The sequence below is a fragment of the Numida meleagris genome, chromosome 1 (assembly GCF_002078875.1).
Source record: "Numida meleagris isolate 19003 breed g44 Domestic line chromosome 1, NumMel1.0, whole genome shotgun sequence".
Lineage (NCBI taxonomy): Eukaryota > Metazoa > Chordata > Aves > Galliformes > Numididae > Numida > Numida meleagris.
In genome coordinates this window covers 47,528,119-47,549,779 of record NC_034409.1, presented here as the reverse complement: position 1 = coordinate 47,549,779, position 21,661 = coordinate 47,528,119, and the positions used below count along the sequence as shown (strand labels likewise).

The following is a 21,661-nucleotide window of genomic DNA, read 5'->3' as shown; positions in this document are numbered from 1 at the left end:
TTTAAGTTATTCAAGTTTCACATTAATATTAACCAGAGTACTTTATGGTTTATTATTATTAGATAAGGTTAAGACATGCCAGTAGAAATATAATTTGTAAAGTTAATTCTTAAAACGGAAATATTTTATGCATTACATCAGTTTTAGAGCAGATCTCTTGGCAGAGTTTGATATTGCATTCAGCATTTTTTGTGTGTGTGAACAGAATGAAATCAATAAATCTTTGGAGATGAATTTTGTATGTTTCATTAAAAGGAAGTTCAGATGTGTAGAGAGCCAGGGACCATGCCTGAAAGTATACTAAACTTGCAAGTACAAGGACTTCAGAAAAAAAAAAAACCTAATACTGAGGAAGTTCTTGTGTGCAAGATATGCTTAATCAACTAAGAAAACAATAACAGTCACATGGTGTCATTTTCATTTATCTCGGCATCCAGAGTCTATGTGCAAGTGAATTCTCAATGGGTTCCTAAGTGGTTGCAATATTTTTGAAAATAATTATCCTAGCTCATCTGAGGACCTAGATGAGAAAATGGAATTTTTTCATGTGGGTTGCTCAGTATATAGCTCCTTCTCCCAGCCCATAATGGGAACACATTCTCTCATTTGACAGATGGAAGAATGTTGCTAGCTTAAAGCAGCTTTTTCCTGGCTTCAGAGCTATTCTTATAGTATGCAGCTTGTTCCTTCCTGCACAGAGAGGTTTAAAGTCTGGGAATCTTGTAGCAGTGGCATGCAGGCAGCGAGCCTGTTTCCTGGGTGCTTTGCAGAAGCAGACAAAAAGTAGGACATGAGTGGGGTATTGAGCACATGCTCTCTGTAAATAGTGTTATATGAGCAGTAAAGCTGTGCTTCTAAAAAGTGCTAGCTCTATTACTCATATGTAACACCCGTTTGTGTAAGCACAGTAAATCTGGCATTTAGAAACACAGCACTGCTTTGCCTGTGCGCATTAACTATGCTGTGTACATAGCAGAGAGAGACCACATCATATATTTTCTATTGCTGTCTGTTGGTTTAGATGGTGCAGAGCTTAGCAAGCTATTTTGAATCTTGGTGTTTAATTCTCTCTCATTCAGCACAGCTAGCAGGTAGATCACTGGAACTTCCATTCCTAAAGACAGTGACCCAAGGAGGAGATGCTGCAAAGTGGATGTCATAACATTTATGTCCCTTTCTGGCTATGACTTCTTGGTTCTGTTATGGTCTGCTGGAATTGAAGATGTAAAACAGGATTCAAGGGAAGTGCTTCTATCCTGCTGTTTTTCTTCCTTCTAACACCTCTCAAAATTACTTACCAGGCTTGGAAGGAGGTCACTCACCTGCTCATTACACTGCTTATAAGGCCATAAGGACAGAAAAAAAAGTGTTAGATCCAGCATAACACAGAAGTTTTTCAACTCTGAAACACAAAGGAATGGATCAGTAGAAGAGAGCAGTTAGAAACATTCGTGCTGTAGTTCAGGGTGTTTACCTTAGACTGGTGCCTGCATTCACATGCTTCAAAGCTGTCTGATGAAAGTAGTCCCAGTAATGTTCTCCTTTTTTCCTTCTGTTAGTGAGCTATTCCTGATGGGACATGCAGTTGTTTATCTGTTTCATGTAAATTGCTGTCGCTATCACTGGTCTTGTCACCACTTCCCACTGAACAAGTCTTATTTCTGCTCATGCTTTTTTATACTCTTATTTGTGGTTGACTCCATATTGCCTACTTTTTTACCCTGAGTCAAGCTAATATGCTATATGAGAGGAAGTGCTATTTTCTATAATGACATCCTAAATGTCCTAGACGTTCTTCATGTACTTCTGTCTGAGAAAGAAGATACTGATAAGTACTTTCTGGGAGTCTTTCCTGGTGTGGCTGTTTTGCTTCAAGGTATTCACCCTTTATGAGCTCTATCAGGGCCCCTAATGGGATCCACATTCCCATCTGTAGCCTTTCCGAGAGCTGGGGGACTCAGTTCTCCCATACCTTTTACTCTTAAGGCATAGTGAATATATTATCAGTTCATCCTCATGACTAATGCAAACATGTCTCTGTCGTAATGAAGATGGGCAGGCACAGGACTTGCAGTGTAGAAAGAACAGAAGAGATTCCAGCAGTCACCACAGTCTGTTGCAAAATCAGTACTTAAGAAGGTTCTACAGGAAGGAGCAGTGTTAGTAAGAAGTGGAGAATGATGATAGAAGCAACAAGAAATTCAGAAAGCAGGGTTCTGAGCAATGCAACAGAAGTGAGGCAATGAAATCAGGGAAAATATAAAGGAAGAAGAGAATATTAGACAAGAAAAGTCAAGGGCAGTTGAAAACAAAAACAAAGGTGTATGACCTCCACTTGGTCCATATGTGCATGTGTGCTTTCTCCAGTTGGTGGACTTGGTGGTAGAGTTGTCAACCACTTGATTCAAATCGTTGTGTCCTTTGAAAAACATAATTTCCTTCAGATACATTTCCTTCAAATACCTCATAGGTGAAGCTGAAGAGATTGCTGGGTTTTCTGACTGTCACAAAAAATAACATTAGTAAAAGGTGGAGAAAATAAATTAGAGATTGCAATGTATTTGGGACATTCCTGCTTCTGGTCTTCTGATTTACTTTCCTCCGAAAAGAAAGCTATATTATAGTGTGTATATAAGTTATACTGTGTACACGGAATATTCTGTAAACCAAGCCAGTGCAAAGTGGAGGCAATGATCAGATTATTTTTAAATCATACTATGGCAGCAAACCATGGTACTGTTGGGCCAAAGAAATCATTGCTAGTTCTCCCATTGCTAGCTGAGGACACAGCAGAGGGTGAGAGTTGGCTTTGGAGGTGTCAATCTGTTGATCTGGTGTAAATCTCTAGGACTGTGTGTTGAAGTACTAACAAATACCCAGGAGACTGCTCTCAGAAGTTATCATAGAAACTCTTGAGATCAAAGGCCACACATTTCACTTATTTCACAAATTTCTTATTTAGGGCTTCTTAAGATTACATCATACCAAACAGAAATGTCCTGAACTGTCACATAAAGCATGTCAGTAATACTGAATGTTCTTCCCTTGTCCCAGATATGGTGCCTGCTGAACTAGGAGTCTCTTCAGTCTTCTGGATGTGGATCCAAATATTTAAAATTTTCCAGAGAAAAAAAATATGTTTGTGTGCATCTATTTTTCTTTTAATTCAGAAGACAGATTCAAACTGCAAAAAGTTACAGAAAGGATGCTTATTGTAATGCTGGTGATCATAGAATCATAGAATCATACAATGGCCTGGATTGAAAAGGACCTCAAAGATCATCAAGTCTCAACCCCCCTGCTAAGTGCAGGGCCGCCAACCACTAGACCAGGCTGCCCAGAGCCACGTCCAGTCTGGCCTTGAATGCCTCCAGGGATGCGGCATCCACAACCTCCCTGGGCAACCTGTTCCAGTGCGTCATCACCCTCTGTGTGAAAAACTTCCTCCTAATATCTAACCTAAATCTCCCCTGTCTCAGCTTAAAACCATTCCCCCTTGTCCTTTCGCTATCTACCCTCACAAACAATCGATCCCCCTCCTGTTTATACGCTCCCTCCGATCTTCTGTAGGAAACTCTGTACTTAATTTGTAATAATCTGGATTTACCATTAGTGCAAGATCCTGAATCAGGCTGTGCTGCAAAGTGATTGTGACTATATTGTCTTTTTATATTAAGCTCCACAAGAAGACAAGAAGATTTTGATTAGCAGAAAGAAAAGTCAAACATTATTGGAACACAACCTTGAGTAGTTGACCTCTTTAATATGTGACAAGGTAGAAAAGAAACACAAAAATTTTGTATACAGTTCTTCCTTACCCACTGTGCCTTTGGCAGGCCAGTCCTTGTTTTCACTTAGTGACTTTCTCAGCAGCAGCAATTAAGAAATCTTCTCAGGTCTGTAGGAAGTCCTGCTGGTCCTACCTGAGAACTCTCTCTCTGTTCCCCCTTACAACAATCCAGAATTAATCAGGTTGGTAATTGATAGTTTCATATACATTCCTGAGAGAGCTGATGAAGTGTCTCAGAAAGGTGTTTTAAAAGAAAGCATTATGTGCCTGCTAAAAAGATCTTTCTTGCAAACCAACAACCAACCAACACAAGTGTGTAAATTCACTGTAATCGCTGCTGTCATTTAAAAAGCTGTGAAAGTCAAGTCATCTCTTTCTCCTTATACAGGGGATAAAAAGCTTGATTTTAATACAGTGATGAGATCCACCAGATAATGATATAACCCGTAGAGAAAATAACAATAGTTCCCCGTCTATCTGAAGTGATAACAAAAAACTAGTAATGGTCCATTTTATTGAATTCACCTCAGTGCTTCTGGTGCATATGTGATTACTGTAAAGCTCCATTCATATTTACTTGGACATCTTTCAGAGAAAAAAAGTCAAGTGAAGTAACATCTATTCTAATGTAAAATACAGTGTAGGTATTGTAGCGATACACTTCTAAAAAGACTGGTATACATGCAGTCTCTTGTAAAGGATTTCTCAACCCGCTAGGATGCTATTTGATGTTAACATTTGGTTATGAGAAACTGCTCTTCCTGGCTTCTGCTTTCTGTTCATTTCAAAAGAAGCAATGCTCATGAAAGATCAGTAAGACCAAGAAATCTCCTGTGTTTTGTGTCTTCCTCCATGTTTAGTTTGTATCATATTTTCTTTAACGTTTCTTTATCACTCCTAAATCCTATGGGCTTCATCCTTAGATTTTTTAGTAGTCAGCGTGCTAAAATCATCTGCAACAAAATGGCTAGCAACAGTATTGCTCTTTAAATATTGTAACCTGATGAACTGGAAGCACTGACTGTGGAAGAACAACTGCTTCTATTTATGAGCAGTTAATCCCTGAGAGGCTGTATTTACAGAAGTCAAGACAGAAATTTTATACGAGTCAAACAGTGTGGACATACATGGTTAGATGTTTGACACCGTGGTACGTCTGTTGGTGCTGGTATGAAATTATTGAAAATATGGTCAATAAAATGGGAAGTCTTTTTCTTTCAAAAACAAACAAAAATGAACAAAGCAAGCGCAGACAATCAGCAGTTAGTATCAGCGAGGTATTTTACAGGGTACAAATGATCTGTGAGAGGAGACTAAGATTATGGTGCAATATAGAAAAAAGTGCATGCAGTCCAGAAGCTGTTATCTATTAATGAGAACATGGATACAAGGCAACTAAACTTCAGCTGTAATAAGGTAAATTGGCAGCATTTTCATACAGCTGTATTTCCAAGTGTTTCTATTTTTATTTTAAAACTCCATAACATTTTGTATGAAAAGTAGGTACTGTTAATGGTACTATCGTGTCTAGATAGCCAATCTGTCAAGGAATATTTGAAAGGAAAAAATTCAGCCTGCTAAGAATGACAGTTAATAAGTTAGATAATATTAACAGACATAACAAAACTCTCAATACAAGGGAATCGATTGTGAAAGTTTATTAGTTTTCACGTATTGGATACATTTTAGAAAATCTGTTTGGAAAAGAGATTGGTTCTTTGTTCTTGACAAAACGAATTATTGCTCTTTGGCTGAAACTTCCGGCAAATATCCTAGTTCTGAGATTAATTTTCCGTCATTGGTGTCAGGGAGCAGCAGACACAGTCTCCACACCAGAACAGGAGAGCTCAGAGCCGAGAGGAGTGCTGGGAACGTAGGGCCGTGCTGTTGCCAACAAGGACAAAGCACCTGCCCAAGGAGAACCAGGCAGGGACAGTGGCGGTAACTGGGAAGAGCCATAGACTTAAGCAAATCCACAGAGATGAGGACAGTCTAAGGTTGATTTAGGAGAATGAGTCAGTCGGAAGGATCAGCAAGGTACGTGGTTAGGTACAGGTGTACCTACAGCATAGCTCAGGTGACGGCCAAGCACATGGGCCTGAGCTGAAATTCAGCTCCTGCAGAAGGTGAAGTGGTCCCATCAAAACTTCTCACTGCACTTTCTTGTATGGGTATGGCCCATGATTACTCAGACGCACCATACCTGATTTGGCCTTCAGCACAGGCAGCCAAATCACAGAATCATGGAAGGGACCTCTGGGTCCATCTGATCTAAATCCCCTGCTCAAGCATGGCTGCCTAGAACAGGCTGCCAAGGCAGATGTTCAGATATCTTTTGAAGATAAGCAAGGAGGAAGACTGCACAGATTTTCTGGGCAACCTGTTCCAGTGCTCCTTCTCTTGCACAGTAAAGTGCTTCCTGATGTTTAGATGGAACCCCTTGTGTTCCAGGCTTTCGGGCAGAGAGGGGGAAAATGCTTGCAGACTCTCCTGGTGCCTGACAATACTCCAGTGCATGTTCATGTAGGCTGCTGAGTGACTTGATGACAATTTTGTCTGTTGGCACCAAATTCAGAGTGTGAAATTGTTGCATACATTTCAGTTGTTCTCAGCCTTTTGCTTATTGGACAGTTCCATGTTTCCTTGCTTGCAACGCTTTGCAACACACCTCAGTAGGAGTGATATCTGTTTTAACAGCCCTTCTGATGGAGATCTCCTTTGAGAACTCAGAATTCAGAAACTTCCATGCAATGTTTGCTTTTCATAGAAACTGGTGGGCTTCCAGTATTATGTACTAAACAGCATGAGATTTCTTAGTCAGCAGGTCAAAAGAAAAATGGTGTTAAAATCAGTATTTATTAAACATAAAGTTTAAGTAGTAATAAGCAAGAGAAAGATCTTGCATAATGTTCCCCATCTGAAAAATTGCTCCAAAAGTGCTTCACTTTTCTATGTTAGGAGAAGGGAAACAAAAATATATATTTCAAAAGTCATGGGTTTCCTGTGGACCTCATACGTCTTCTTCATATCTTCTCTATATATAGATTTTTCTTCTGTTTAGTGAGTCCTTTATTTTCAAGTGTCTGTTGTTTAAGAATAACTTCTTTCAAATCAGCTCTTGAAATAAGCTTTCCAAGAGGCAGAGCTGACAAGGCTCTCCGTGGTTTTGCAGTCTGCTGGACAGACTACCTTTAGTATAAAATTGGAAATAAATCTGAATGACAATGAAAGAAGAGTTTGCCACGCTTGTGACATTTGGAGCTTTCATTCTAAATCAGGATGAAACTAACTTCCAAAATGTCAAGATCAGCAGCAAAACTGAATTCATAGTCATAACTTAATTCTTGCCTGTTAACTCTCACTTCCTAATATGAATCCTTTGCTTCAGAAGTGACCTAGAAGGTTACAATTCCCATAGTTAATTATGGGAATTCTCTACTCTCTCTCATATGACTTAAGATAATGATTTCACTGCATCATTTAAATATTACCATTAATATTTTATACCCAACATCTGCAGCAAAAGACCAAAGAGTAAACTGTCAAATCCATGATGCAGTGTGTCTGCATCCTTCCTCTCTGCTACTGCAGGAAACCAAGATCAAGATTATGACTTGCTGGCTTTCTGCATTTGAACAAACAGATAGACAAACACTACTTTGGATTTCAAGTTTTATTTTCTTTCTCTGCTTTGAATTCAAATTGTGTATTAGATAAACGTTGAGAAATAAATTGGTTCAGGCAAGATGTTAAGATCAGAATTCTCTTCTTTTTAAATTACTTTGTCACTTCAAACTTAAGCTGAAAGCATTATGTTTCTGTCAAATTTCTAGTGTTTCTCAGAAAGTTGCAATGTATATAAGAAGGCAGAAATGGGAGACTGCCTTTCACCGCACACAGCACCACTCTTGCACATTCTGGAGATGCTGTGCTAAATGCAAAGCCTTCTAAGCCTCTGAAACTTATTAAAAGTTTACCAATTCAGTGTATCATCAAATTAGCCATAGTTACACGTCAATACAAGCAATATGTCAGTGATATGCAAATAGTGGTGTTGAAAATTGAGGCTATTGCATATTTTTTTCTATTTCTTTGTGCCACTGTTGCAAATTGCTTTATAATTCCTGAGAACAGTATGTCATAACTAATTGCACAGGTAGAGGCTTTATTCATTTTTTCTTTAATGGCTATCTAGAAAATCTTCACTTTTGTCACTGAGAGGCAATTTGGAAAGAAAAATTGCAGTTCTTTACTTCTTAGTAGCTTTACAACATTCCAGAAGATTAGATGCCAGTTAGATTTCTTAGATTTTTTATGAAAAGAAAATTTGTATGATTACGCTTTCTCTGCTTGTGTTGGTTTATAAATGCATGTGGTGCTTTTCTGTGTACATCATTCTGTCAGTTCTGTTGCAGTAATATTTGTTTCAGTTGTCCAGTCTCAATCAACTTCACAGGAGCAGAGCAATCTAAACTATATTAAATTCCCAGGAGCTCCATGAAAAATATGACCAGGTAGAGAAAAGACACTGTTTTAAACTTCCCTTGGGGGTGAAAAAAAAACACAGTGGCTTCAACCTCTATGAAATATCAGATAACCTAGTAGGAGAGATAAATTAGGAATAATATAACCAAGGAAATATGTTTCATTTGGAGTTCGATAGCAAAAGATCCAATTCTCAGTTTAATTTCTTCTCCTACTATGAAATCTTAGGTGACATTTTCATGCCGTCAGGATATTAATAATCTCCTTTTCTCTCTCTCTCTCTCTCTTTTGCCCTCCCTTGCTTATAGATTCTGTGATATCTAGTAAGGATTGAACTCATGCTACGTATAGTCTTGGTATATTTTAGTTTAAAAGGCAAAGAGCCATGAGAAAAAGATCCATTGAAAACTGTGTTTTTTTAGTGCTTTTACTCACAAAATTCTTTCTTCATGTTGTGCTAATCCTTAAAAGGGTGTCAGAGAATGAAGTCCCAAGGAAAATAATGAAAATAGCCACTCTTTGAAACATGTTTAATGAATTTTATCAGTAATTCCTACTCATTCTTATTTTTCAGATGAAGCAGATTGGTCATGATGGCTACAACCCCGCCTCTGTAGCTGAATGGCTGGATTCCATTGAACTGGGTGACTATACCAAATCCTTTCTAATTAATGGCTATACATCGATGGACCTTGTGAAAAAAATCTGGGAGATTGAATTAATTAATGTAAGTTGGTCAATTTATAGCAGTAGTTACTCCAAAATACATTATAGTACATGTCTTTACATAGGAAAGAAAAAGCACAAAAGCAAATTGCACTTCAAATACTATCAAGTACTGTTAACAATTACAGCTTTCATTCCTTTACCTAGGTTGACTGTACTCTTTGCTTCCATTTGCCTTTCCATTGTCTTTAGCATGACATTGAATCATTGCATCTGCCTTCAGGATGCTGAATGACATTTCAAGATATACTTTTATTGCTTACAAATTACACATTTTCACTTATAAAGTGCCTAACAACAGTAGCTCTTATAAACATACTTACTTTTTTTTCCCCACACGCTCTGGCTAAATTAAACTTGAAATAAAGAAACCTTAAATATAGGCAGGTTATGCTAATGGAACAAAATACTGTACATAATTACCGCTTTTGCTTGAAACTTTATTTACATAAGTCAGTTGAATTTGTTGCCCAAGTATGGGCAACCGTAAACTTTAATGTGGACTGCACTGCATATTAATTTGGAATAAGATTAATTTTGTACTAATACAGTGAAGAAATTGAGAGTACAGCTTTATCATTGGAATTTTCATATAGTTTTTGTGTCTGGTACTGATGTTGTTTGCTTTTGTAAAAGATACCTGATTATAGCTTTGGATCTGCTGTGGCTTTTGAAATCAACTATATTGTCACTTTATCTGATCTTTAAGGCAGTCTCTATGTGGACAAAAGCTCAATGTCATATTTTATTAGCTCTTCACAAACAAATATCTGCTCTTCCTTCCCATATAGGAGATACTGCATCTCCACCTCTAATTAGTACCTGTCTGTCAGAACAGTGAAAGGGCCATCAGAAGCCACAGGCAATCAAGCATAAGATATAACTTCATGGTGGGGAATAGTTCCCAATTCCCTTCAAGCTAAAGAAACGGGTAACATAAAGATGGTGCAAAGCCATCTTCCAACACAGTAACTGGTGCAGAAGTTACAAGCAGGTATAGCCCAGGACCAGTGTGTAAAACAAGAGGTATTTCATATTAACTGAAAGACAAAGCTACTGCTTGTTAAAATTTCTTTTCTTTCTTTTTTTTTTTCCCAGTTAATTTTAGCTTGCATGGAAACGTAGGATAAGAGGAAGGATTAGTCTGCCTTACGTGTTCTGTCTGTTGCATTCAATGTATGTTGGAGGCGTATAAATGAAGTTAGGATATGATTGATGTTATGGGTATCTGCTGCTAAGCTACTTAAAACTGATTCTTTTTTTCTGTAAGTAGATGGAAATTTGTTAAGAACTGGGGACTCTTTGCTCCAGAAGCTTATACAGATGAGCAGCCAGCACGGAGTTGAAAAAGTAGAAGTCTCTGCTCACATTGTGTAACTTTATTTTGCATCCCAACCATTCTGCCATAATCAATTCACAAACAAATTACCCTTTAGCGCCCCCAAGTGGATCATTAGATCCTCATTAAAGACACAGTTTAATTCCAAATTTATTTAAATTGGTGAAAAGGGAAGTACCTGCACTGAAATTAACAGGAATACATTTCTGTAAAATTAGTATAAACCGAACCAGTACGTGTCCCTCTAATTTCAAGGGTTAATGGCGTGTTCTCAATTAATGCCTATGCTTCTTGTGAAGATGCTCCTTTTTGCCATGATTTGCAATGAGGAGCTATTAAAAAGTTATTTAAGTATTTTTATGGTTACATCTATAAATTTCTCCCTGGTATTGGATAATATTGTTCAAGAGCATAGTGACTAAAGCAGTTCTACATCCTCAGAATTTTCGTTAGAGTCTAGCCAGTATTTATTTCCTTTCATTTTTCTGACTTTTCTAACCAATCAGTAACATCTAATCATAATGAAATAATTGCTAATTAGAAAAATCCGTGGCTCAGGAAAGTACTTATTATTATTTTGCTGTATGGGTTGAGGGGAGTTTTTCAGAAATGGACAAGAAATTGGTCTGAGGCATTGGGCAGTTTGGCAGAATATAATGCTTATCTCTGACCTGCAGTCCTGCTGTCTGAAATCGATTTGAGAGGTTCCATCTCCTGTTCAGGCCAAGGCAAACAAGGCCTTGTTACAGAAAGTTTTCATACAGGAATCCATAAGCATCAAAGCTACTAACTCTGGAATGTAACAAGGGCTGCAGATAAAACTTTTTCCTTTTAGCCATTAGTTAAACAGTTGCAGCCTCTGAATTTGACATAAAAGCCATTCTTATTTCTATGCAAGGAACTCATTAGTTCATATTTGGTGCTTCTTTCCATTATGCTATTGGGAAATCATTCATGGCATCTGGAGGGGGTAGAAGCAGATTTGAGGGTAAAGATAATGTCTTTTATTAAGTGAAATAGCGTAGCTGAAAGGGCAGGGGAGAGAAGATGACATCTGATTTTTCACAAACCTTTCATTACATTCTAAAAAATTAAAATTATTTACTATCTTCTTTCTACACTTTTTATCATCATCAACTTGTATGCTGGTGAATCAAGTTCACGAGGTTGTAGTTTTTTTCTTACATTAGTAGTAAGACTATCCTTTGTCATAATGGCATCTAATAATCTTTTGTGAGTTTTACTCGTAACATGCCTCTAAACTTTCACATGTGATGCTGACCAAGGTGCTTTTCTTCTATTTCAAGGTATAAATCTATTAAGTTATAAAAGCAAATAATTTTTTTGAAAGACAGAAAGCAAACAGTATATTCTGAAATTCTCCCTGCAACTGAATGAATCTAGCTACCTTCTTGACAGAGAGAAGCAAATTTAAGATGCAGGTTCTTTCTGCAAGTTAATGTCTTCTCTAATTTGTGTACTAGTCTCCTTTGGACTTCTATGTATACATATATGTTATGTGTGTTCCTTCAAGCACAATCACGCAGTGATTACTTAAAGCAATTGAATCAAACTTTAAAAAGCTATTAGCTTGTGTTTCTTGTTAGCTCCTGCCAGACTCCCCAGTCTGTCTTCAACAAGACAGTCTTTGAAACTTAGATTGTTTCACTTATCTATTTGTCATTTAGAGCAAGAATTGTCTCAAATTCATTGCCTTCATTAATTTCTCAGGAATGTGCTTCTTGGGAAGGACAGTTCAAATTGTCTTGTCAGTGTAAGTATTCAGGGTATGCCTTCTCCCAGAACTGGCTTTTCCAACACTTCTGTTTTTGCCTCCGAGATTCCTTGGCTTACTAGAAAGGTCAAATTCTGTACTCCGATTCAGATACCATTTATTCAATGTTGTAGCTATGTGGAACTTCTCTGGTAAATACCTAATCTGCTGTAAAAAGTCCACAATGTTTTGAAATCCCCTAACCCATCTAAAGTATATATCTGTGCTTTAAAGTATAAATGCTCTTCCATATGACTAATCACATTATTCTTGTCTGTTATCCTGGATTACTTATATAACCCTCCCCCTCTGGGAGTCACTCTGTTCGGGGAACTTATACCAAAGAGATTCTTCATGCAAGATATAAACAAGTTAAAAGCAGAAAGTGAGTTATTTATTGTCTAAGACGCACAATGCATTGCAGGACTCATGAGCTAAGCATTAAGTCGCCCCCCCACAAATGAGTCACTCAGTCTGATGGGGAAGTAGTCATCACTCAGGTAGGGAATCTCTGGCCCCTGCTGCTCCTTGGAGCAGGCTTATCTATATTGTTGCTGAATTGCTTTCTTCTGATTCCCTTTTTTTCCTTAGGATTTTATGCCTTTTAATTTGAGTGTTGTTATTCTTGAATCCTTGAGGTGCCAGTTTCCCCATCTCGACAATCTTACTTATGTCTTCAATTTTATCTTTCTTATCTGCTGTGCTTCTAGCCTGTGTACTCTCTTGCAGCTCCTTCTCACACCCTAGCAATTTTCTTGGAAAAAAAACTGAGAATGGTTACACAGCTGTGCTATTCTGAAAGTAGGCCTTGAATCACAGATAGATTAATTCCTGGGAGGAAGGTTACATGTCGGTGGCCTGGTTTACATTTCTTCTCAAGTAGTTCATCCTGCATAGTGAGCCTCTTCTATTTTTGTACAGTGATCTTTCAAATGGGTGATTCAGTCATTTCTTTAAAATTAATGTTTAACAAATTGTTTCATATGTTCAATGACATTCCGGATTTTTTCTTGATGCATTCTCTCAAGACTTGCATTCCTGGTTTCTGTTTAGACATAATGACTGCTGTTAAGGATTAGGTCAGAGATACTGGAGGGAGAAAATAGCCACCAATGGATTGTCTTCCATTAGTTTATAACAGAATACTTTGGACTGTCCATAGTATTGCCAGCAAGTTGCACAGTTTAAATATGTACTGCCTGAAGAAGTGATCCTTTATTTGAAGCTGCTACTGCAGCCCACTATGTTTTGTAGTATAGTAACAAAAGTTCATTAAAATGGCCATGCTGAAAGACATCAGAGACTCTATCTACTACTCTGTGTCTATAAAAATGACCTTCAACAGGTGACTAGGGAAGGCTATGCACAAAGGATAAGTATATTATGAACTGTCTGCACAGTATTCTTCCAGTCATTAATCACTACCAGCTGAAAGACTTCTGAAACAGTTTTGTGATGTTACCACTAGTCTTCTTTCCAATGGAATTCATAAATATATTGAACAGCAGAAGTCTATTTACAGATCTCCTCAGAAATTCACTAGGAACCTTCTTCCACTGTGAAAACTGTGTTTTTTCCTACAATTTCCGATTTTAACTAGCTATTTATGTGCAAAAGACACTCTTCTTCTGGCATCATGCCACGACTGCTACTTTTTTTCTTACAAGTTTTGTCAAAAGATTTTAGAAATGCAGACAAACTACATCAAGCATATCATCAACTTCATCTATGTATTTTTGACTGTTTCAAACAGCTCCAATAAGATTTTGAGATGTATCTTTACAACAGTCACTTTTGACTGTTCATGGTTGTATTTATCCATGTGTCCACTACTAGTATACGTTATTAAATTCCTACTAATTTCCTGGGACAAGGTTAGAGGCCTTTATTTCCCTAAATCTTCCATGAAACTCTTTTCAAAATCTGGCATCAATTTTGTCATCCTCTGGGACTCCAGTGGCAAGAAGGTTTTAAGAGAAAATTTATACATTGTTACTAGCAATTCAGGAAGTTCATTCTTAAATTCATTCTCTATTTATCTTTTCTGTACCATAGTTCATTTTACACTTGCATCATTTCTCCTTTCAGTAATCTCTCTTGCAAACTGAAGAGTTTTGCAGAATGGCTAAACATTTAGCCATTTCATACTTCCAGAAATCCTTGTGCTGTATCTTTCTAGTCCTTCTTTGTATAGCTTTAAATGCACAGATTGCCAGCTATGCATGTTGAGTTTGAAAGTCAGAATTACTTTATTCATATTAAACTTGCACCTATAGATATAAATAATAGCAACCTTTGTACTGAGCTTAGCTCTCAAAGCTCTTCTGAGGCATTAGCTAATACACCTACAGTCAATACAAGTTGTAGTCTCTGCTTAAAGGACTTGAAAATGAATCACATACTGCATTCAGATTTCTTGATTAGGTTATTGTTTTGCTTAGTAGCCTCCCTATCTATTTCAACAGAGCAGATAGCAACTCCATAGCTTGTCTTGGTAATGCATGCCAAATGGATGGATTTTTGTACAGTGCTCACTTGACAGCTTTATTTCTCATGCTCCATGGCATGAAAGATACCCTTTTTTTAGGAGGGCTGTCCTTCAGATTCTGTTTGACAAATTATTATGCAACTCTTCTCTTGTTATTAGTTAATTTCCCTAGTGTAACACTCTGCAGAGGCAGGTTTTGAAGTGCAATGAAACATCACATCTCAATCACATTCTCATATGTTGTGATTGTAGATGTGCAGTTCCTATTCCTTTTCCTCTCTGCCTCTGAGCCCCATGCTGGATTTTAGATCACTGAAGAGAACTGAGAGAACATGAAGCCACAGTCCCAGAGACACTGCTGACTAAGAAAGATGCCCATAGCTCTTGCTGTAGCTGCTTTCTAAATGGCACCAACACTTTCGATATTCATAAGAGCTTTCAAAATTGGAAGTCTACATTAGCAATATGTTCTGTGGAATCTCAGCTTACTAGGAATCATATTAAAAATAAGTTCTATAGCTGTTTAATTTAGAAAATTCTCTGTATTACATGTTCTTAATTCACGCCTTTCCAGACATTTATGAACACTTTGTTAATATAATTAAGGAAGTATTTGAAGTTAGTTTATGTGAACAAATATTTTAAAAAGAACTCCACAGATGCATATGTGTGCACACACACGTACATGTATTTATTTATATTTAAATGTATATAATTGAAAGTAAATAATTATCCAGCAAGCTAAATCAAGAACTCCCATACTTCAAATATAAATGCCACTTCTGCTGAGACAACCTGGTGCAAAATCAGAAGTCTTGTATTCCAGAGATTTGAGGTAGCATAAAATGCTTGAGGTTCTCTCTGCCATCCTGCAAAATCAAACGGGCTTGTTTTACTAAGGAACAGCTATTTCTAGCCTGTGAAAATTTCGTGTGAATCTTTAAAGTTCTTTGCCAGGCAGACTGAACTTTGAGTCTTCTCACTCATTACTCAAGTAATAATCTATGCATTAAGACACTTTTCTATTACATTTGTGGTGTTTTATGTGTTAAGTAACTGCAGTTTTGAAATGGCTAATGCACAGCCTTTGTTGTTATGAGGAAATATGAGGTTATCCTCTTGTTCATGTGTTTGCAAAACTATGCATTAATAACACAATCAAATCTTAAGCAGGTTTTTTACAACAGAATAGTTGCATACGCATTTCAAATCACATAATCCGAAGATGGGTCTGAAACTGAACAGCTTTCATCATGATGCATTATTTCTTGATGAGCGAAGACATATATATGGATTTACTCAGCTGCTCCTACATTAGTAGAACAGTGCCTCAAATGACATTACATTAATTCAAGTGAGCTGCTACACTAGTAAGTAACTCAGTAAATTACTCTATTTCTTTTTGAAATAAGATCAGTAAGTTCACTGCATGTACAATAAAAGCTATGAGATATTATACAAATAGCATTTTTCCCCATACATGATTGCTGTGTAGATTTTGTTCATCTACAGCACTCACAGATGTCTCAAAAGGCTTTTAATACATTTTTGTTCCTTTTGCAAGAAGGAAATACTTAACAATTGCAATCATGTAGTAAATTTCTTCCATTGGATCTTGCATTTGAAAAGATTGTGCAGTCAGGTTCTTCCTGCATTAGCAGCACCATCAGTCACTCGGTTTGTACATGATTGTGGATTTTACATTTAGAAACAGTTGTTATGTTGTAGTGCTGCAGTGGCGATTTCTAGAAATCTTAATGGAAGCCGTTATATTGTGAAGATGTCCATGAGCCAGAATTGCAGCTTCATAATAAGTTTAACTCTTATGTACAAGCTCTGCATGTAACATTTTGCATAGATAGTGATCTCAGCCTCTTGAGCTATTTGATGTGCAAACTTCCATCTGTTCCTCATGGTAATGCAAAATACCTTTTAAAAATGTCATCATCTTTTGCCTACACTGTTATTTGCAAAAGATCAAGAGACAACGTAAAGCATGGCAATTTCTTCAAGCCATCCAGTGTTTACCTCTTTCTACTTCCACCTTGGATTGTAACAGTGTTCATAGTTGGAGGAGGTGGGAGGAAAAACACTTATTTTAGTTTAAATACAGTGCTTTGGTTCAAATACAGGGAAGCAAAGGAAGATAAAGCATCTGCGCTATGGGCATTTTCACAGCGTTTGCTTTTTTGGTAGTATAATAATTCTCTTTTAATCCATCTGGTATCATTATGCACTACAGATTATTTAAGAAGTAAAGACTACATAAGTACTTTGCCATAATTTCCCTATTTCTGTATTTGCTTTTCCTTGTATTTTGACAATAATAAAAAAGCATGTTTTCTGATAACAAACGTAGTAAAATAATCATATTTAATCTTTAAGTTAAGTCACTGGAATGTTCAGATTTATTTTTAATAAGTTTCCCATTTTGTCCATTTAGTTCTAATTTTAAGGGTTTCAGTCATATCAAAGTATATTTTTATAATAGCGACTTGTACCTCTTTTCTGAGGTAAATCTTTGCTCTTGTATCTATTAGAATTCTTAAAACCAAGGCTTTTTTTTCTCTCTCTCTCTTTCTCTCTTTTTTCTTTTCTTCTGCCCCACGCACTCTTCATAACAAATTATAATCAGGTAGTGATTGGCAGCAATTTTTAGCACTAATAATCAAAGCTGAGCAATTTTAGCACCTATTGTGTTCTACCTGCAGGATCATTTTCTTGTCCTGTAACACACTAGGTAGCACAAATGATTGATTTATAATGCAAGATAATTTTTTTTTATTAAAACAACCTACTCTGCCTAGTGCCAGAGAGGTTATTGTCTCTGAAGTATCCTTACAAAATCTCCCTCCATTCGGGAAGTAAATAAATTGCCCTATTTTCTGATTTTCTGTCTAAAATCTTAGTGTTCTGTGAGAAAGTTCCTATTTAAGATTCAGATTGGCTGAAGAAGGCCAAGCCGAGTTCTTATTCCCTTTAAATAAGCTAGACAATAACCTCTCCTCACAGCCCACAATCTCTCTACAAAAAAAAGGAACAAACAAAAAAAGAACAAAACATAAAATAAATAGTCACGAAATATTTTGTTGTCCTAGGCAACAATTTGTTCTGCCTTCAGTATCTTAGAAGAGCCCTGGATAAAGACTTATATTTTATCAACCTTTTCAGTGTTGGGAAACCTGCAAGAAACATGAATTACTATTTTAAAATAGTGGCCTTTTTTGGATCCTTCAATCTGATGTTAGTTTAGATATTTTAGACAGATTCTGTTTTGAATTTTGCCCTCCAAACATGCAGTCTTCCCATGCATTGCAATACCTTCATAACAGTAATTGTACATTGTAATAAAAGGTAGTTCCTCTAGGATATATCATTTAGAATTTGATTCCCATAAATTACTTGTGCTAGTTTTGCTGGAATAAATTGCTTGTGTCAAATGTGTTCATTTGCTACTCCCAAAAACTACTTCTAGCCTATGGCATTTTAAAATAGATTATGTTGATTGAAGGTCATTGTAAAGTGCCTGAAGTTTGTGGTAGATAAAAGCAAATGAAAATAGTGATGGTAATGTTATAAAGTAATAGTTCTGCTTTTACTTTAAAGAAATTTGCACAATTATAAAAATCATAATGAATTTGCAAGGAAATAAAACTGCAGAATTTATTACATAATGTTTTCGAGAACTATGGTACCATTCTGATGCTTTCTAAAAATTGCTGGCATTTTCAGCTAACTCTCAGCAGTGTGCAAAGGAGAACTCCTTCCCCTTTAAGATCTTTCAATTTTTTTTCTTCTCTTTTACTTTATAGAATATTGTGATGGGTTGATATTTCCAATAAAAACTCCCAAGAATGCTATCAGATCTCGACTAGCATCATTTGTCTTCTGTTCACAAATGGTTTTAATAGTTAAGAGTAAAGAGGAATGAATGGCAGTCATTTTAGTTATAAAGATGTTGAAGATCACAGGCATTTTAGAACTATCTTCCCTGCACAGCAGATTTTGTTAACATTCTCAGGTGTAAGAGCAAATGCAGTGCTGTGCCACATAGACCTATCAGAGTGATTAACGTACCAGAAATAGGACAGCAGCATTATCCTGGGTCTTCTGCCTGATTCTCACTTCTCACATTGTTCAGAGCTAGCTTGGATATCCCTGCAGTCCACTGCATCTGTATCATAAAAGCACAGTCCTGGATTTAAAGACGAGTGAAAAGCAGTGATAGAGTTAAGGACAGAATTTTTCAGCACCACAATGATTAATTAAAAAAAAAAAGAGAGAAAATGCAATTAAACGTTTTTATGTGCAGTGCTATTCAAAGATATATTCAGGTAATAAATTGTAACTTAGCTGTTGCAAACCTGTTAGTCTGTTCATAGAAAATGAGATATCTTTCTGGTTTTATGGGGTTCAGAAGAGAAAGTCAGCCTCAAAACCTCTTACAGTGTTTACCAGCGTTTGTTTGTCAATGTGTTAAACATTTGATTTAGGTGTGCTAATGACAGAAGCCACTAGAAAAACAGAGTTTGATATTACTTATACTGTTTTTCGGGCATTGAAAGCTGGATCAGAACCTGTCTGAGCCAAAGTTAGTTTCTTCGGCTATATTAATTGGATGTATATTTATTCACTGGACAAACTTTTTTGTCATCTCCTCTTCCACATGCTTGTTCTGCTTGAAGATGAGAAGTCCTTGGTCACAATGTCTTTGTTTCGTATACCTTTTTAGTAAGCTAAAAAAAGAGCATATGCAATCATGTGCGTGCATAAAGCAGCAGCAGAATTATGCAGAGCTAAGTACTTCAAACATTTGTGTTCCCACTTGCAATATGGTTCTACCGTGTTTTTAGTGAATGTAACCAAACACAAAGCAGATTGTGCTTCCCGTCTTAGGAGTTACATTCAGTTAGGATTTATATAAGCAAAAATATCAAAGCCATACCTGAGGAGGATGGATGGCAAAGCACCAGGCTAGTTCATAAACTTACATTATTAAAGAGTAGTTCGAGATCTATGCTGAAGCTGAGAGCAATTTGCAAGAAGAAATAATTCTTCTCACCTGCTCTTAACAGTGAAGCATACAGTAGCAGTAGCACATGACATCCACAAAAAAAGGTCATTTTCTTGGGTTATCTGCTTTGATCTGGGAACATTTTTTTCTTAATCTATGGCTGCCTGGGAAGTAGAAGCAGTAAGATGTGACTTCAAGTGAGAGGAAAAAAAAAATTAGGGACATTTAGTATGCTTCTAAGCATATGGAGTGGTTGGCATTGGAAATTCACTGGAACAAAAGCGTGGGAAAGAGGAAACTGAGGACTGGAGACAGTAATAAATGAGGGAGTTGAGAATGCAAGGATGAGATGGTGAGAGTGGGGAACAACTGCCATTAAATTGCTTAGCAAGAAAGGTTAGAAATACATAGGGGAGTAACATACAAAGGATATATAAGCATCATTTGAAAAAAAAAAGTCCTTACTTTATATCTAGAATGTAAATATATGACTACATTTGTACTTTTCAAATATACCAAATTATTTTAACAGTTGGATAGCCCTGTTTTGATTTGGTCTTCAAGTTTGTTAGCTTTTGGTTAGCTTTCTGGCTCTTTGTGGCAGGCAGTTGACTTCATGGATGACTAGAGAGCTCCTGAAACACTCTCTGAAATATGACCTGAAATTACAGTTTCTCTCAGTATTCTTCCTACTGTTATTAGTAAACAATTACAGGAAATCAAAATTGTGATTTACATAAAATATGGAAGATGATAAAGGAATAAAAGGAGTAAAACATGGATATTGTTCCAGGTAAGATTTGAATCAATGATACCTTGATGTGAGAAGCAGTTTAAGGAAGATTCTTTGAAGATATTTCATTTAAGCTAAGGTCCTGGGCAAAAAAATCCTGGGGATTTTGGTCTAATTTAATTCATCTTTACACCATAACATTTTGAATGGTCTCTGGAATTCAGATAAGGAAAAAGTGAACTGGCTGCTGTCTTCTCTGCTTTTCCCCAGGGATTTAATGTAGATTATTTCACCATGTCAAGGATAAAAACCCCTCACTGTTTTGCAGTAGGTGCTGATAAGCTGAGATTTTGTGTTTATTGCTGACAATTTTTAATATTTCCATAAACAACAGAATTTTAGCATTCCTGGTTGGGTTTTGTTGTTGTTGTTTTAATAAGTATTTTGTCTTCTATGTAAGTATGCAATGAATTATTGTATTTCTCATCTGAGAGTCAAAAAAGATATTGCTCATAATGAAGTACAGACCCACTAACAGAGAAGTGAAAACATTTATTTCGTTCTGAAACTCACTTATTTTGTTTGACTGTACATGTAAATGTACTCTGAGGGTCTGAATTGTAAATCTTCTGATGGGCAAATGTCAAGGTAATTTTAAATGAATAAGAATCAGAAATATGTATAGTGATACTGCATCTGAATCTGTCATCAGAATCACAACAGGCATAATTCTGAATATTTAAAATCTTATACTTGATTCTTTGTCACATGCTACTGATGTTTTTAAAGTGGCAAAATTAAGTAAGTAAGTAAATAAATAAATAAATAGAAAACTCTTCTCAGTTATCTGTCAAAGTGAGTGTAGGATGATGTGGTAAGGGAGATATCTGTGTATAACAAAGCATATTACTGAATTGTAAAAGAGATGAGTATTACTGATAATATCCAGTCAGTCTTTATATGCAACTACGAGTACAATAATAAAAATGTAGTGTGCTTTATTTATTTTAGAAGCTAGCTGACACTTCTCCCTGAAGAATGCCATGTAGAATCAATACTTTTTTTTGTTTGTGTTGTTTTCTGCTTCAGCCTTTTTGTCTCAAGGGCTGTTTCCATGAAGATGTTTCAGAGCTGTTAGCTCTCGCTGTTAGCTTCCCACCTGAGTTTCTTGTCCTGTTCAGCTGACATGCTGAAAGTAAGTTGTAATGATACTTAAAAAACAAATGCTGCTCATTGCAATGTACATTCTGGAAAATATCTGGAGGTTTCATATCTTCGATGCTTGCATCAAAGTAGTTGAAAATTTGACTTG

At 36.5% G+C, this 21,661-nt stretch overlaps 1 protein-coding gene across 2 annotated transcripts in view; it reads left to right on the top strand.

The window, feature by feature from the left end:
• The window catches only part of ANKS1B (ankyrin repeat and sterile alpha motif domain containing 1B), a 433,433-nt gene that overhangs the window by 263,911 nt on the left and 147,861 nt on the right, over positions 1–21,661 (top strand). For both annotated transcript variants that reach the window (XM_021408341.1, XM_021408420.1), the window contains exon 17: positions 8,850–9,002. In XM_021408341.1, the coding sequence (XP_021264016.1) occupies positions 8,850–9,002 (153 nt within the window). The remainder of the gene's footprint in view (positions 1–8,849; positions 9,003–21,661) is intronic.